Below are 17,908 nucleotides of genomic sequence, written 5' to 3'. Positions count from 1 at the left end.
TATATAGATATATGCATGTATATATTTTGTTTTCATTTTTATATTTCTTTTTGTTTTAAATTCTAAAATACTAATTGCTTATTTGTAACTCAAAATAAACGGAAATGTTTAAAATACTTTTTCTTCTTGCAATTTTAGTTAGATAATTTTTATTTATTTTCATTCTTTTTAGTATTTTGGAAACTTATTTTTTTATGGTATTTTAAAAACTTCAAGTTCACTGAATAAATAACTTTGAAGATAAAAAATTGATTATTTTATCACAACTTTAGTTACCTTTTTTATGATTTTGTTCAAATTAGATACAATTCTCAATCTCATTAAATTATCATTTAACTATTTTTACTTATTTTTTATTTTTATTTTTGTTCTATTATTATTTTTTTATTTTGATTTGATATTTATGTAATTATATATATTTTTAATATTTGATAATGAAAAATAGTGTGCATCCATCAAATCATTAATAATACTATAGTTGATCTTATTTTAATTTTTATATTTTTTTATAAAGAAGTGATTAATGTGTAGAATAGTAAATAAATTGATATAGTCGTGACATTACATGGAACGATGAAATAAACTTGTTAAATATAAAAATGCAAATAACAATCAGTATGTGGAAAATGAAAATGAGCATGTGGATCTATTGTATTAAAAAATATTTATTTAAATTAATTTTTAGAAAACCTTTCTATATTTAAAAGATATAAATACAGTTAATTATTATTTATATTTAAAATTTTAATATATTACTAATATTTCACATGTTACATTTTTGAACTTTATATAAAATACATTTATAAAATAAATAACCATCTATTTAGTATAATAAATCTCGCACTAGTAAATATTTGGTTTAATAATTTTTTTTGACTGAATAATGTCTCTCATTTAAAAAATGTATGAAATTGGTTCTCACTGAGTATATTTTTGCATCGTCTCTTCTGTTAAATACATACAAACGGTCTTAATTTTTTTTTTTTTCTTATACTCCTTTTGAATTTATCTGAACACAATCATTTTTTTTATTTGTTAAACACATTTTAAATTTAAAAATCAAATTGTATTGTTTAAAAAAAATCATTTCTTTCTTAAATTTTAAGAATTAAAAATATGTTTATCTTTAAAAATAACAAAACAAAAGAAACAAATGACGGTAAAATAATTAAAAATTTCATCCTTTTCACTCCTTTTCTTTACCAATTATTCCTACTGAAATTCTAGTATCATTGCTAGTTCAAAATGTGGAATACATTCATTGAAATTGTATCAAATTTCCCATGGGCTGTGTAAGAGTTTTGAACTATTTACCAGCTTAGTTATTCATTTTTGCAACTGGGACATAGAATTTATCATTGTTTATAATAAATGGAATTTGGAGAATAATTATACCTCATTACTTGACATAATCAATCTATAACTACACTTTTGGGTATTCTATTTTGTTTTTCCAATTTTATCTTTTTAATTATTATTTTGTTAATTTAAATAATTATTCATAATAAAACATTATTTTTCAGTCTTATCATTTTACTAACTTTTTTTAATTAAAATAATTATTCATTATGAAAAAATTATTTATTTTTTTATCATTTTAGTAACTATCTCTTAAAATTTAAATAATTACTCTTAATATTAATTATAATATTTTTTTATTTCAATAATTAAATTTATTTTATTAGCTACATATCTTCAATTATATATACTTTTTTAATTTTATTATTTTAATTTTACCATTTTAATTACTATTTTTAAAATATATATAATTTATAGATATTTAAAAAATACATACACACATACGTTATCGCAGCTTGTATTTATTCAATGACGATTATAAATTACATTTAAAAAAAATAATTACGTTCAGCGTAACTCAGGAAAATATAGGCAAAAGCAAAAGCATTCATAAAAATCATATATATAGTTTACCTTCAAATTTTAGCTTCTAATTAATTTATGCTAAGGGGTAAGTAAAATTTAAGGCTGTATTTGGCTGTAAAATATCTTCTTTTAAGAATATATTTACTTTAAAATTGTAGAAAAATTAAAGTAGAAAGAATCAAAATAAAAACGTGTTTTATAAATTCTAAACATAAAGTGTAATCATTTTTAAAATATGCCATACAAAACCAATTTCAAAGTATAACTTCAAATTTAATAAATTTTACAGCTACAAGAGATTTATTTTTTACTTTGATTAAAATGAACTAAAAAATATAAATATTTCAGCGCATGTGTGAGTCAATTATAATTTATTATTTATTTTTTTATCTGATACTCATAAGTTTTATATTGTTTATGAGTTAAATATCAACCTATTTTATTCATATTAACATTTTTTATCCCATTAATTAATTTGTTTTAAATGAATGATTAAATTACTATAAAATCATCAAATTTCAAAATGGACGATATTTTAAATGTAGCTATTGTTTACAACGTAATTTATAATGAGCAGTCCACTTAGTGTAATATTTTTTTTAATCTAATTATAATATTTAAAGTAACTTTTAATTAATTAATCTTATATTACTACGTATAAATTCAAATTTAAAATTAAAAATTTTAAATATGTAATCTACTTGGTACGAAGTCTAATTAAAATTATTACATATAGGTTTTATTTTTAATTAAGAAAAAACTAAAGATGTTTCTACATGTTTAATAGAAGAGACTATGTTCACGCAAAATTGATTAACTGAGGATAATTTTACACACTTAACATTATTGAGCTGGAGATAAAATAGGCTTTTATTTAAAATATGAAATCAATTTCAAAATCCTGTGGAGGAGGTTGGGTAACAAATACAACTTCAACTCCATTATTTGTTTCCAAAATTTGTAATATGTGAATCATCTGTTCCAAGAGAGATCTCTCTAATTGCCAAATCACTAATTTATTCAAAGGCTTCAATAGTTGTAAGTTTGGCAATAAATGGGGTAATTCATCTTCATACCCGCTCATGTAGAACTCCATCCTTTTAATATTGGGGAATGTTCCTTTCTTTATTAGATATGTTGCTTGCTTATTGAGTACAAGAAGAGAGATGGTTTGAAGATTCCACATCTTCTGGTATGATTCTGAACATCTTCCCCGCAATTCGATTGGTCCTTGTGTATTCAAATGTCTCAAATGTTTGAGTTTCCATATTTGAACAGGGAAAGAAACTGGAATGTCACGAGGATAAAAACCCAGCTCAATGGTTTGTAGATTCCAAAGGTTAAGTATTGAATCTGGAACAAATGTATGAAATCGGTGTATTCTCAAGTACCTTAAGTGGATGAAGTTTCCTAAATTGGAAGGGATCTTATGGCAACTGTTAAGTCCAAACTCTAGTACTCGAACCAATTTGAAGTCATCCAAAAGCCATTTCCACTCTTTCCCATGAACACGATAATGTGGCCCAAAGAAAAACAGGGAACGAATACATGAATGGTCATTGTTGTTTGAAGAAATGTAGTGACCCATGTCACTGTGAATGGACAGTCTGCGAGGTTTGGTAGGGATTAGAATGTTATTGTCTGTGCAAATTTCAAACACTTTCTCCTCTTTGCTTTCTGATATGCAAAGATCTCGAAGTAAATCATGAATATGACACGTCGCCAAACCTCCATTAGACTCCATTCTTGATACTTGGACCAAACTTCGATCTATGAGTTCGTATAAGTAGTCTTCCGCAACATCATCTGGGTCTCTATTTCCTGTATCTTGTATAAAATCCTCTGCAACCCATTTTTGCAATAATGATGTAACAGGTATTTCAAAATCTTCAGGAAATAACCCAAGATACAAAAAACATGGTTTTAGTTCTCTTGGCAAGTTGTCGTAACTTAGCTTGAGAACTATATCCTTCACTTGGGTCTCATCTCGAGTCAGATACCAATTAACATGACCTACAACTCTAGACCATTCTCTATGTGACTTTCCCTTCTTGGCTAGCAGCCCTGCTAAAACAATGATGGACAACGGCAAACCACGACAACTTTGAACCATTTGCTTTCCCAAAGACTCCAAATCAGAAGGGTAGTCTTCACCCCTAAACACTTTCCTGCAAAACAACTCCCAACTTTCTTCTTCACTCATGAATTGAAGATAGTGAGGAACATCATCACCTGCATGCAAGGCCACCTCTTTCAAACGACTAGTTATCAATATTCTGCTACCGTTGTTGTTGTCTGGAAAAGCATCTCGCACCTCATCCCAATCCCTCCTTTTCCACAAGTCATCTACCACCACAAGATACTTTTTCCTCTCCAAGCAGTTCAATATTTGTTTCTTCAGCTCCTCCTCACTTGGGCTGTTAACGTCTTCGACGTTTTTCTTACCTCTCTTGTTGCCTCTGCGTTGTTGTTCAAAATTTGGCATCAAATGCTTAAGAAGACCAAGCAAAAGCTCTCTAACTCTCCACTCGTTTGAGACATAAACCCACACACGACAATCGAAGTGGTGCTTCACCTGGCTGCTATTGTAGACCTTTCGGGCAAGGGTGGTCTTTCCCAATCCCCCCATGCCAACGATAGAGACAACTTTTCGATTCGAACCACCTCCCTGGAGTCGCTTGACGACATCCTTGGAGTCCTGGGCAAAGCCAACCACATGTTCTTCCTCCACGTCTCTTCTTAGCTTGTGCAGCGATTGCAGCCTTTCCTTCTTCTCCTCTTCTTCTGCTGCGGATTGATTAGTGGCTTCTCTGAAAGCATCATATTTATCTTTGTTGTCGCGTATCTCGTTGAGAGTGGTTTTGAGCTTGTCTATTTTTTCGGCTACGTGGTGAAGCAACCTTGCTTGGCCAAAACCACGGAGCATCCTCCCCAGAATGGTTCTTCTCTTGTAAATGGCAACTTTGGCTACAAAAGTGTCGATGACATCCTCAGCCAAGTGGGCCACATCTCTGATTTGGTTCAATACAGTATGTTCCATTCCTTTCTTTCTGGTTGTGGTATTGAGGAGGTCTTTGATCATTTGAAGTTCGTACTGAAGAGACTGCACTCTGTCCTCCACGCCATAGAGCAAGTTAGCTTCACGTGCGGCAAGCTGGGATAAGTGATCTAAAACAAAAGAGACTACACTGTCTGCCATTACAGCATGGACGAGCGTGTCGATTTGGATCTGTGGTTAGATACTGGGTTTGTGTTTGGTGATGGAAGAAGAGTAACAGGGATTTATGAAGGCACCAGAGAAAGCAATACTGTGTAGCTTGCAATAATGCATGCTATGAAAAGTGGCTGCAATCAAACAAAGAAAGCACCAGAAAAAGCAACGATAAAGAATGCACTGGCAATAATAACATAAAAAGAAGAAAAATAATATTTCATTGGTCGATTGACTTTGCGTCAACCATGACTACTTTTGAAGTGCATAATGTGAGGAGCGTGGGACCTTCCTGCTATGTGCATTGCACTTTCTACCCATTTGCCTTTAAGATATTTACATTTATGCCACTACATCATATTCAAATTGCTAACACAGCACTCCCACCTTTGTCTTATATGCTTTAAATACATGTTGCCCTCCCTGGATCAAATTGATTAAATGTATATCCTAACAATTTCTCATCACTAATATATCATACTCAAAAATAAGATACAAAATCTTATTAATATACTAAATATTAATTGTTTTCAAATAAAAATATATAAATGAGATGTAAGAGACGAATATATAAATGGGACATCCGACTCCTAAAAAACAAAATTCATTTACAATGAATTCACGTAAACAAATATAAAAATTGAGCTTTTCTTATGAGATAAACATTGCCGATTATGAGCTTTAACTAAGGTATTGTATTTTAACCCTAATTTTTAGGACGGATGTAGTTTAATTAGAATTAAATTTACGTTTGGTGTGATAATTTACGTAAATTTATGTTAAATATTGTATTAATCAACGTAAACTTTAAAATTAAAAAAAACCCTTCATTTTGACTTAAATCCAAAATCTGATTAAAAAAATAATAAATAACCTATATCAATCTAGATATTCTATTTATATTAAAATAATAATTATTTATTTAACTTAAATTACTTAAACAATAATAAATCTAACTATCTTTATTTATGTAAAAAAAAAATAATGATCATACATTTCTTCTTGAACGTTTTTGTTGTCAATAAAATATCCAATATTTGATTGTGTTGAGTTCATTTTGTGTAATTCTTGATAATATAAAAAATAAATAAGTTATCACATATTTTGTTAAGTTTCTAACATATTTATTTTAAACAAATGCAATGAGAATTTTAGAAGATGATTCATTAAGAAGATATAACAATACTAATGAAACATAAGCTCAATCCAAATAAAGAATTGATATCATTTTTAACAAAAAAAAAAAGATATATAATAGATTTTATAGAGAATTTTCATTACATACTCATATATTAATGGTTTGAATTGAAATTATTCTAATTTTAAAATTATACTTAATGTGTATATATTAACAAACTATGAAAAGTAATTCTTTAAAAAATGTTTAACCCAACAATTCAAGATTTAGTGTAAAATGATTAATGTTTAATATTTTTACTAAATCTCAAATGAAAAGTAACATTTATTCAATCTGTCCATCAATACAATATTTATTTTAAATAAAATTAGTAAAATAAATATAAACCAACAATTGACTATATTTTATATTTACGTAAATTTAGTCTACACATATCAATGCTTGTTAGAAATAAAAAAAAAAAAAAAAAAACCTCATAGGAACTTTTTATAATAAGTATCAGGTCTTAAACAAATATTTTAGAAGTGCAAAAAGAAATTGTTTAGGTTTAAGAAAATTTAAGGATGTGCAAAATATATCAACTATACGAAAATTAAAACTAAATATTTTTATTTATGTACTAATTTATGTTATATGTAAAAAATATTTAGGAGGTCCAAAGCTTTCCTCAAGCATATAAGGAATCTTCACCACTAATAATGTATAAATTGTCACACCAAAATATCATACAAATGAAATGATCTTTAAAATTTTATAAATCATCATACTTAGGGATGACAACGAGTCAGATCAGACACGGATAGTGCGTATCCGCAACCTGATCCACCGGATAAAAATGTACCCGCCATCCGACTCGTTACCCACCGAATATTTGTTTAAAAAATATTCGCGAGTATTTTAAAACACGCGAATACCCACAAAAAATAAATAAAAAATATATTTTATATTTTTTAAAATAAAATTTAAATAAAATTACAAAAAATATATATAATATAATATAATATAAATTAAATATAAATTAAAATTTAATTTTAATTAATTTTAACCTAATAAAATATTATTTTATTTTATTTTTAATTAAATTTAATTAAAAATATATATATAAATTATTTTTTTTATAATTTTTTGCAAGTAACGAGTATCCGCAGGTCGGATAGTATGCTACTCATACCCAATCCGTTTAGAAACGGATATTAAAATACCCGTTACTCGTTACCCACGAATAAATATTCACGGATAATAACTACCGTCTCCGCGAATACCTGTACCGCAAATTTTTTTTCCCCCTAATCATACCTATGCTATACTAAAAATTCAAATATAACAACTAAATATTGGATACCCTCGTATGGTAAAAAAGGAAGCGCAACAGTGATAAGGATAGCAACAACGGTGAAAGGAGGAAAAATCATCAAACTTTGTGCTATGGCGGAGGTAGCAAATTTGAAGTCTTAACGTTCAATGCCAAGTAAAAAACTGAGCAAACCAAAGTCTTTTAAAGCAAATTGACTACGAAGAGCTGAAATAAGAGATTTGATGTGGGTGGCATTGTTTCCGCGTGACCAAAATATCATTAACATACGTTAAAATTAGTAATATATAACATTTATGAAAACATGTAAATAATAAAAATAAAGTGTGACAGAACCCTAATTTCTAAAACTGACAATACATAGGGATTTGGATTTAAGGATGTCACTTGAAATTAGAAAAATAATTAATTACTTTATTACCAATTTATGAAAAAAAAATCTTATATTTTAATTTATTTTTGTTTTCCTTTTTTCGTCTCAATGTTCTCAAACAATATGCAAAATTAGCATATTTGAAACGGGTTTTCTTCACTTCTTCTACGTCTGCAGTGGTATATAATGAAAGACCTAAAACTCCTTAAGTAGTAGCTGATGAGACATGGTTTTCAAATCCAGATGGCTGTAGGGAAGTGAGAGAGTAGGTTGGAGTCATGAGCGAGACGAGAGGGAAGGTAGTGTGCGTGACCGGTGCTTCTGGTTTCATTGCTTCATGGATCGTCAAATTCCTTCTTCAACGTGGTTACACAGTCAGAGCCACAGTTCGCGACAAAGGTCTGTTTCATTCACATTCCTAATCCCTAATCCCTAATCCCTAATCCCTAATCCGTGTTTCTTATTCGGTTATTGGTATGAATATGAATGGATGTGAATGGTGTGGTTATGTAGGTAATCCGAAAAAGGTGTCGCACTTGGTTAACCTTGAGGGAGCGAAAGAGAGGCTGCATCTGTTTAAAGCGGATTTGTTGGAAGAAGGTTCGTTCGATTCCGCTGTCGAAGGTTGCCACGCTGTTTTTCATACTGCTTCACCTGTACGTTTCGTGGTCAACAACCCACAGGTACTAGTACTATTCTTAAAAAACAATTCAATACTTGTTAGGTTTCTGATACATTCGTAAAAAAAATACATTAAATCATTTTTTAGTATGGTAGATTGGAGGATGGATTTATTGCATGTGATAATTGACTGACAGATATGCTTCGGCATTTCCTCTTGGAAGGAAATATTATGCTGAAGAATTGTTCTTCTTGCTTCGTTTATTTTGACATTTGTTTTCCTATGTCAGGCTGAATTGATTGATCCTGCAGTGAAGGGAACTCTTAATGTTCTCAAATCATGTGCAAAATCGCCATCTGTGAAGCGTGTTGTCTTAACTTCTTCTACTTCTGCAGTTGCATATACTGGAAAACCAAAAACTCCTGAAGTAGTTGTTGATGAGACATGGTTTTCAGATCCAGATTTCTGTAGGGAATCAGAGGTTTGTGCTGTTTTGCTAACATTTAGTAGAAATGAAATCCTGAAGGCTGTAAGGTGGAATATATGATTTTGATGTAGTTTGTTGGGAACTGAGTGACATTTGTTTTCCTGTAAACAAAATTTATGTCTTACCTCTGCATGTGAATAACACGAGTTATTGATCTGTGCTAAGGAAGTTTATATGCTGATAATTGTACAGTTTTAATTACATAATTAGGAGATTTAATTACATTCCATAATTAGGAAGTTTAATATGCTGACAATGTATTTTACATTTATTGTACAGGATCCTGAATTGTAGGGATAGATTATAACGATCATAACTTAGGATTTTCTGTTATTAAGTCTTTGTATTCTATTTAAGAGCAATTGTTACTCTATGAATAATGAGAAACCGTTTTTCCGACACAACCACTGCTGCAGTAACTGTGCATGTGCTACAGTAGTGGAAGAGATGATGCATTAAACTGTTTCAAGTTTTAACATTATTCAACAAGTGTTTAGTACTGTCAATCTTGTATTCAGTAGATAATAGCTGTTAAGTTGTAAGTCAATCTCGAATATATTTGTTCCAATGTTCTGTAAATTGTCTTCTAGAGTGTTACCATGCTTTCATATTTTCGTGCATTTTTTATTTTTTGTCTTCAGTTGTGGTACACGCTTTCAAAGACCTTGGCCGAGGAAGCTGCCTGGAAATTTGTAAATGAAAACAACATTGACATGATTGTTATTAACCCAGCAATGGTAGCAGGACCTCTCTTACAAGCAGAGATTAATGAAAGCGTTGAGCCAATTTTAAACCTAATAAACGGTAATTTGTATTTACTCTTGAAGTTATGCTGTATGAAAATTCTATTATCTCCTTTTCCTGCATTTAGAATTCTGACTTACACGTGTTCGAACTGAAATAGGAAAAAGGAAACAGAAAATATGCAAAGGCAAATATTATAACTAATTGATAATATAATAACTACAATTCTTAGTTAAACTTTATGTTTGAGGAATGAAAATGTTGCATTTAAATCATAACGAGTTAATGACAATTGTCATGCCTCCCTACTTACTAGCTCTGAATATGTTCTACCTTGACTAATGTCTACTGTTTAATGTCTCTAAATGTTAACGAGACTCACTAAATATTATGTTTTATGCTTTTATTCGGTGTTTTACGTTATTAGATAAGATTAAGGTACCTAATGATCATTGAATCTTCTAATGCATTACTACTACTGCCGTAGCTTGGAGGATCGCTAGGTTTTGTACCCTTGGTTTGTGTGCGTTTGATACTGTTTATAAGAGAGTCAAATATGGATTGATTCCTTTCAAGATTTCCTTTTTCTCGCAGAAAATAAACAAACAAACTTGGAGGCAGGGTATTTTGTTTGTGGGGACGAAGGGTTAGAATTATTGGGGACTTGCTCATCGTGATATTATGGGTCCCGGCGTTCAATTTGGTCAAGGTTAGAAATTAGGATACCTTAAGCTTAAAATAACTCACGTTCATCTACTATAAGATAAATAGATCCACTTCGGAACCCATGTTTTGTCACCCTCAAAGAAGATAGATAAGCATCCTATTTCATTGATAAAGCTTGAGTCAGGATTAGTTTAGTAAAACATGCAATATGCTTAAGCCAAATACACTACATTGCAATAAAATAAGTGCGACTTCAGAACAAGTTGCATTCCTTTGAAGGGAGTATTGTGCCCTAAAGTTAATTATTGCAATAGATTAATATATTGATTCTTAGAAGATTGTTTTAATATCAGTTTTTGTTTCCGTTAAGAATGTATATTGCCTAAGCTTTTATGAATTTAATTTTCAGAGAACTGGATTTTCTCGGGATAAATTTGAGAATGATGTAGTCTATTGGTATAAGTAATGTTTTGAACTAATAAAATAAGCCCTGACAAAATAAACTTTGGACCGATATGTTTACTTGATCTTTATCATCATTGAGTTGTTGGTTTATCATATGTATGGTGTTTAATATTAATATTTGGTGAGAAAAGAGATAAATAATAAGCTTGCCAGATACTAGCTTAACTCTGTAGTAAGATTTCGTTATCTTTTCGTATTTATATTTAACAACAATGTAAAACCCGATACCATTATACTGTTTAGTGCTTCCACAAAAGTTTTAACCTGGGAAACTGTTTTTATTATTTGTCGTATAGGTGAGTAACTATCACATTGTTGAAACAAAATAAGCACAAAAGACTGAACCTTTTAAGTACTGTCCAATCTTTTTTCTTTTTTGTTTTCAAGAAAGAAAATGGAAATGAAACTATTAAGACTAATCTGTGCTGATTAAGATGTGTGATGTTTTCGTCTCTGGAGTGGTTTTCTTGCATTGGAGGCAAGAGTGCTTTCCTTTGAAAGTTCTCTCTCTTCAACCCATCCGTCTTAGTATGCAATCTTTTTTTCTTTTTATTTAATGTCATTGTTTGGTTCATATCTTACGATAGTATTCATTTTTACTATTTACTGATACATATCACTACACGGATACATGAGTGAATGTTTGTATTTTGTATACCGATACAGTTCAACAATTCATTATTTTACCTTTTCACCCATTCTCATGAAAAAAGTTAAAAATCCGAACGCATTTGAAACACTTACGAATTTATCCTATTTGATTGTTCCAACTTTGTTTGTCATTTACTCATGCATGTACTCATGAGTAATTAATCGTTCATTTTCATCCTTCTAAAACAAGGACCTTTTATATATAGTTTTTGTTTGTATGAATTCTTTTTAAATTGTTTTATCTATTTCTACTTTAGACTGTTTGCATTGTATCATTTATATGATAATATATTTGAAATCATTTTTAGATGTATTTGAATCTTACTATTCTATACAAAATTATACTTCACGATTGAAATAATTAACTTGGCGATTGAATATCGAGTCAGTAATCTTAGTTTGAATGCAGACTAATACTTTGGTTAAAATACTAATGGATTTGCCATGTGCCTCAAATGTATCCCGGATAAGATGTGACTTTTGCTTAATAAAACCAGTGACCATTTATTTTAAAATCCAATAACCAAAAAATTTACATTACAAAGTGTCACTTGATTTAATATATTTTCCAAAACAAGTACTAACTCTTTAGCTTATTTAATGCAGGTAAACCATTTCTAAATAGATCTTTTGGGTGGGTCAACGTGAAAGATGTTGCCAACGCTCATATTCTGGCTTATGAGATCGCTTCGGCCAGTGGAAGATACTGTTTGTCTGAGAGAGTCATACACTACTCTGAGCTTGCTAGGACTTTACGTGATTTGTATCCTACATTTCAAATTCCAGATAAGTAAGTTTAATTTTATAAAGCATGAATTGGAACCTGGAACCCCCACTTTTTAAACTCCTTTTGATTCTAGCAATATCTTGGCTTGTTTGAAAACTCAATTCAACTGGAAAACGAAATTATTCTGTACTGAAATTGATATACTTTTTGACAAGTATTTGTAAGAGAAAATTAAGATGATAAAATAAATCAAACTTTTATCGCTAGTTAACATCAATTTATGCATATTAATTTTTGAATTTTGTTATCTAAACTTTCTAAGCTGTTACGTAACAAACCTTAAATGGAATATATATTCATCCTTCAACTGAGAAATATGTGCTTCATCAAATATATTAACTATACCAGTCGTGCTCTCGGGTATCGTGGAAAACAAAGAAAATGATTACGGTAAACAATTACTTTAGTCCCAAAAGAATAATGCACTGTTAGTTAAAATTTTGAAGTATGAAAATTAAAAGGAAGTCTCTGAAAGTATAATAATGCACTTACTATAAATTTCAGTATCCAAACTTTGTGAATTACTTTCATTTTAGTCCCTGATATTAACCATTTGTTTTCATTATAGCACATAAACTTAATCACTTATTGTCATTTTAATCTTTTTGAAAAATTATCATTGAGATAGCAATAAGTGGTTAAGTTCAAGGATTAAAAAGAAAATAAGTGAAATCAGGACTAAATGATAGTAAGTGGTAAAGTTCAAGAACAAAATTGATAGTAAATGGTGGAGTTCATGGACCAAAATGACAGAAAGTGTATCATGTAGGGGGTTTTCTAATGACAGGACTAAAGTGACAGAATTTACACTCAGATTTTCTTTCTTAAAATTTTATTACTCTGAGACCCAGGTCTGGGTAAATTGCACTATTGAAGACTAATGTTGTTTACCCGATTTACGTTAATTTTAAGTTGGTGTAGATGTTTGTGTATGTGTGCACACATGTCAGGATTACTGTGGTTGCTTTAGTGTACCTAATGACCTATTCCTGAGATTTGATGGTGATGCCATTATTGCATACCTTCCATCATATCGGATGTCCAAATAATTTGGACTCCATATGTGTAAAATGATTGTCTCAAGTGAGTTTGTCTTTATAGCAACTTCTATATAACTTTGACTCCTATAAATGTTGAATTCCATAGATAAGAATCACGGGCAATTGTTTACTTTAACATTAATCTACCGGCACTCACTTCTGCGAACAATCTTGTCTTGTTCCTTCTTTCTTTCCTCTCTTCTATCTTTCTCTTTTTGTGTGCGCACACACTGAACATTTAAACATTTAGGTTTTGCTTTTAATTACGACATTTGCACTTTCTCACATCTCAATAATGTTTTCAGGTGTGAGGTAGATGAGCCGTATATGCCAACATACCAGATTTCCACAGACAAGGCAAAAAAGGACTTTGGAATAGAGTTTACTCCTTTGGAAGTGAGTATCAGGGAGACTGTAGAAAGCTTCAGAGAAAAGAAGATTATCAACTTTTAATCCGTCATCTATCATAACTGAAATATGGTTTGTATTTAACCAATCAGGTTAATATTGTTTGCCACGGGATTGAATATAAAAAAGGATAAATTGCACACATTATTCCTGAACTTGGGTGGACTTATGCTTTATGTCCTTTGTTATGAATTTCACCTGTATTAATGATATGATAACATCTACTTTGATTAATCATTAAAGATTAATGCACGATAGGAAAAAAAATATCATTGTAGCATTACTAGAGGGATTCAAACCAAGAAGTCAAAAATAATGGTAAAGCTATAACATACATGGTCCTTACCTTTGAGAAATCTCGAAAACTACTCTATGAAAATCTTCTGCCCATTCCAATCCACTCGTCCGATAACGCATGCGTCACCATCACCAGCATGCATCCTGAAGCCTCCATAAAGTACCCTTTAATTAAAAATAACTTTCCGCATTCTCATGGAAAGGTAACTTTTTCACTTCCTTAATGAGGAAATAAAGACTGTATAGAAATGGTAACTTTTTATAAATTCCTAACAAATATGGAAACAAATATTCTCACTTCCATATTTCAAAGAACGCAAAAAGATTTCATGGAACAAAATGTCTTCTCTCTTTTTTTTCTTATCATACACAAATGATACAATAATGAAAAAGCTTATAATAATGTTGTTGTCCCTTCATCATTCTACATCACAATTTCTCCACAAGAATCTATTGGTTTGTAACGCTGCAAATCACTGTCATGTGCAGCTGTGTTTGGGAAGTACACATGTTTAAAGTATATATAAAAGAGTCGGAGAAAAGATGCTTTGCTGTATACACTTTGCATCTAAGTATGAGCAATAAGAGGTTGTAAATGACTTCAAATTCATGAGCCATTCTGTAACCAACATTCTTTAAAATTATCAGGTATAAGCAATACGCCTTACATGTTAAGAGCTAAAGCGCTTAGGAATTTATTTATTTCTTTGAGAGAATGTAGTGAAAAGGGGATCAAAACTAGTTGGTTTGAATGTGTAAAAAACGAATGAAACTCCAAATTGTCAATGTACTTCCATTGTACACCAGAATTTTAAACCATCATTAGTCACTAAAGCATGAATACAATCATCATTTTCCCACCCTCCCCCGACAGGAACTGAAAAAATTTCCCATAAACTATAAACTTAAAACTAGTTCAAGGGGTCAGCAAATTATACTCCAACCTAAACAACACACGATGTACTACAATGTAACATTAACCATGATCCAGGTTTCAGTCGGTAATGTCAAAACAAAGTTTAGCCTCATCCCAAGGTCCATTGATTTCAAACTTGTACTCCTGAATCCTTATAAGCCAATAAGGGCAGACCACGTTCACAAAAACCAACAGACTAAGCAGCACCACAAAAAGGAGGCGATGCAGCATGTACACAAAACTTAAGGTCATGACCATCAAACTGAGAGAAAAGCATAGGTGCATGCGGAAGGAATATTTTTTAATACAGTAAGTAACAAGTGGAGCAAAAAGGAAAACCTGAAGTGAGAATAACATGATAGCGAACACATGTAGTCTTGATGGAAGGCGAGAAGCAATAAAAACAGAGGCCACTACAGAAGCATTTACAGAGATACAACTGGTCAATGCAGGATTCTTAAGAACCCCCGGGGCTTTGACCGTGGATTCTGAATAGTCATGCAGAAAAAGGTGAAGTACTAGAAGTGATGCAGCTACTGCCCAAATGGAATCCGAACTAATGGACCTTGTAAGAGTTTGATAGATGGGAGCTAAAACATATAACACGGTTATGAAAAAGGAGATATTAAGGACATAATGGAGAAGGAGACTAAGGGAAAGCATTTCTTGAGTGAAAAGGAGAATTAAAAAGCCTGAAACAAGCAGACTCACATCAATCAATAGGAGAGAATTTTCATCAATAGTTGATGTAAGTGTACAAGTCCAAACCAAGACAACAAGAGCAACAATGCATAAATATTCAGAAATGGATACTGAGTCCAGCATCACCTTTAGCATGTCCCTTTTTACAACACTGGCATTCATCACCATTCCTTCAAGGAAAGATTCATCCGTATGATTGTCATCATAACCAGGTTGCATACCACCATATGCTACTTTTCTCCATCTAGGACGAGGCGATGAAGAATTATTAGCCAAGCCAGGATCCATTGCAATAAGTTCTTTAATTTCAGATGGGCCTGCGGGGCCAAAACTATTATCTGGAAAGACCTAAACGTCCTTTACTACATAAATCTTGCTCCACAGACGTGTTCCATCTCTGTCTCATGCAATCACAGGATAGAGAATGTCATATTTCAGTTCCACTCTCTTGTCTTTCAAGCTTGTTTATGAAAGTCATCTTCATAATCTGAAGAATAAAATATGATGAAATTACTTGTAATGAAGAAATAGGCAACTCACGACACATATGAATGTCATCTAGATATTCTCAATAATAGATGATGAAATTGCATGGGAACGGTAACACCACATAATAGACAATATCCGAGATTGATTAATGTTATTATCACTTATCCAGACTAAGAGATAGGAACTTTTAACAGTATTATATAAAGATCAAGAAATTACACATGACGTTATTCGGTAACAGTTAAAGATAGTCTGACACTAAAGTTATCACCAACCACGTCATTGAGCTAGAAGAAACTCCACAAGCCAGGAATGCTCAGTTTAGTAGGTGAGAAAACTTAAAGCAGTATAGACTGTAAATGGCTTGGATACTAATGGAACCTCGTCAGGAATATCTTGTTCTGCATTCAGCATTTCTAAGGACAAAATCTTGAACAAACCTAATAACAAACAAGGATTGTGCATTATTTGGTTTTGAAAACCAAGCAGAATTGTAACGAACTGGAAATGCGGCTGCGTAATTTTGAACTGAAGTGTTTAAATTATGTAAGAATCAAAATGAGCTTCAAACGGAAGTTTAACTGGTTCAAGTTTTACTTAATCCTCAGATCTCAAAGAAAATTCCATAAAACTTAACAAAATCAACGAAAAAACTCGCATAACAGAGAGAAAAAAAAAAAAAAAGGACAAGATTGTAGATCTGAATCCCAATTTAACATAAAACAGAAAAGAAAACGCTGAGAAATAAGGAGGATTGGTTAGGTTAAAATCCTCACAATTCAGAACGGTTATCTCAAAGGAATGAAAAGCAAGAAACAGAGAAATGGAAAATACCACGATTGTGAGAAATGTAGATTGAAACTCTTCAAACGACGCCGTTACGAGTTGAAGCAAATAGAATTTCGAAGAAGATGAAGAGGGAAAGAAGGGTTTTAATGTTCCGTTGGGAGGGTTGTGTTGTGCTGTTTCAATAACAATAACTCACAATAATATTAATTAAATAAATATATAACAATAAGGACGAAATTAACAATAACACTAACACTGACATTGACGAATCAATCACGCCTTAGTTTATAATTAAATATAAAATAATTTTTTTTATAAGAGCAAAATTGTAATAAATATATAACAAGAAAATATTATACATTTTTAAGCATTTTCTTTCCACGTTATCAAATTTATTGATATTTGGAAATTTTTGTCATTTTATTATTAACTACTATTTTTTTTTTCGCTGTGCAATCTCCAAAATAAATATTATGGAATTTATTAGTTATATTATAATTAAATTCTTATATTATATTATACACTTATGATAATAAATGTATTTTTTATTTCACAGTAAAATTATTCTTAATTATTATAAGCGTTTAAAAATAGTAAATTCAATTTAAAATAAAAAAAATCATTAAAATATACGAGATGAAAAAAAAATAAAATATTCCCATAAATAGTTCTTAAGAAAATTACAAACTAAGATATGTATATAGACTTCTGCGATGCGTGAGATAAATACTGATTTTGATAAATTAAAAATAAAAATAAAAAATTATACTATAATTAAAATTCATAATAGAAGTGACTAAAAGTTATATTATGTTCTAGATTTATGATACAAAATATATAATATTTCTTTTTAATTAAAATTCATAATAGAAGTTACTAAAAGTTATATTATGTTCTAGATTTATGATACAAAATATATAATATTTC

The 17,908-nt window shown here is 30.6% G+C and overlaps 3 protein-coding genes across 6 annotated transcripts; 1 reads left to right on the top strand and 2 right to left on the bottom strand.

Annotated features, from left to right (window-relative positions):
* Window positions 1-2,679: 2,679 nt before the first annotated feature.
* Window positions 2,680-5,354, bottom strand: LOC106756053 (disease resistance protein RPP13-like). The gene has a single exon (XM_014638293.2). The coding sequence runs from the start codon at window positions 5,081-5,083 to the stop codon at window positions 2,759-2,761; it is 2,325 nt and encodes a 774-aa protein (XP_014493779.1). The 5' UTR covers window positions 5,084-5,354; the 3' UTR covers window positions 2,680-2,758.
* Window positions 5,355-8,067: 2,713 nt separating this feature from the next.
* On the top strand, window positions 8,068-14,022 carry LOC106756054 (tetraketide alpha-pyrone reductase 1). Its single transcript, XM_014638294.2, has 6 exons — window positions 8,068-8,317; window positions 8,432-8,601; window positions 8,830-9,021; window positions 9,669-9,831; window positions 12,160-12,343; window positions 13,686-14,022. Exons 1-6 carry the CDS (start codon window positions 8,197-8,199, stop codon window positions 13,831-13,833), a joined length of 978 nt encoding a protein of 325 aa, XP_014493780.1. The 5' UTR covers window positions 8,068-8,196; the 3' UTR covers window positions 13,834-14,022.
* An 830-nt stretch (window positions 14,023-14,852) lies between these two features.
* Window positions 14,853-17,159, bottom strand: LOC106756055 (phosphatidylinositol N-acetylglucosaminyltransferase subunit C). Of its 4 annotated transcripts, none has more exons than XM_022777418.1 (3): window positions 17,027-17,159; window positions 16,412-16,632; window positions 14,853-16,190 (listed from the first exon to the last, which is right to left on the bottom strand). In XM_022777418.1, the coding sequence occupies exon 3, from the start codon at window positions 15,989-15,991 to the stop codon at window positions 15,080-15,082; it is 912 nt and encodes a 303-aa protein (XP_022633139.1). In that variant the 5' UTR covers window positions 15,992-16,190; window positions 16,412-16,632; window positions 17,027-17,159; the 3' UTR covers window positions 14,853-15,079. The 4 variants fall into 4 exon arrangements, with proteins under 4 accessions (XP_022633139.1, XP_014493782.1, XP_014493781.1 ...); XM_014638296.2 differs by having other exon boundaries at window positions 16,468-16,632; XM_014638295.2 differs by lacking the exon at window positions 16,412-16,632.
* Between the last annotated feature and the right edge of the window lie 749 nt (window positions 17,160-17,908).

This window comes from Vigna radiata, chromosome 2, assembly GCF_000741045.1.
Source record: "Vigna radiata var. radiata cultivar VC1973A chromosome 2, Vradiata_ver6, whole genome shotgun sequence".
Lineage (NCBI taxonomy): Eukaryota > Viridiplantae > Streptophyta > Magnoliopsida > Fabales > Fabaceae > Vigna > Vigna radiata.
The sequence above is the reverse complement of the archived record's forward strand: the minus strand, read 5'-3'. Positions and strand labels throughout refer to the sequence as shown.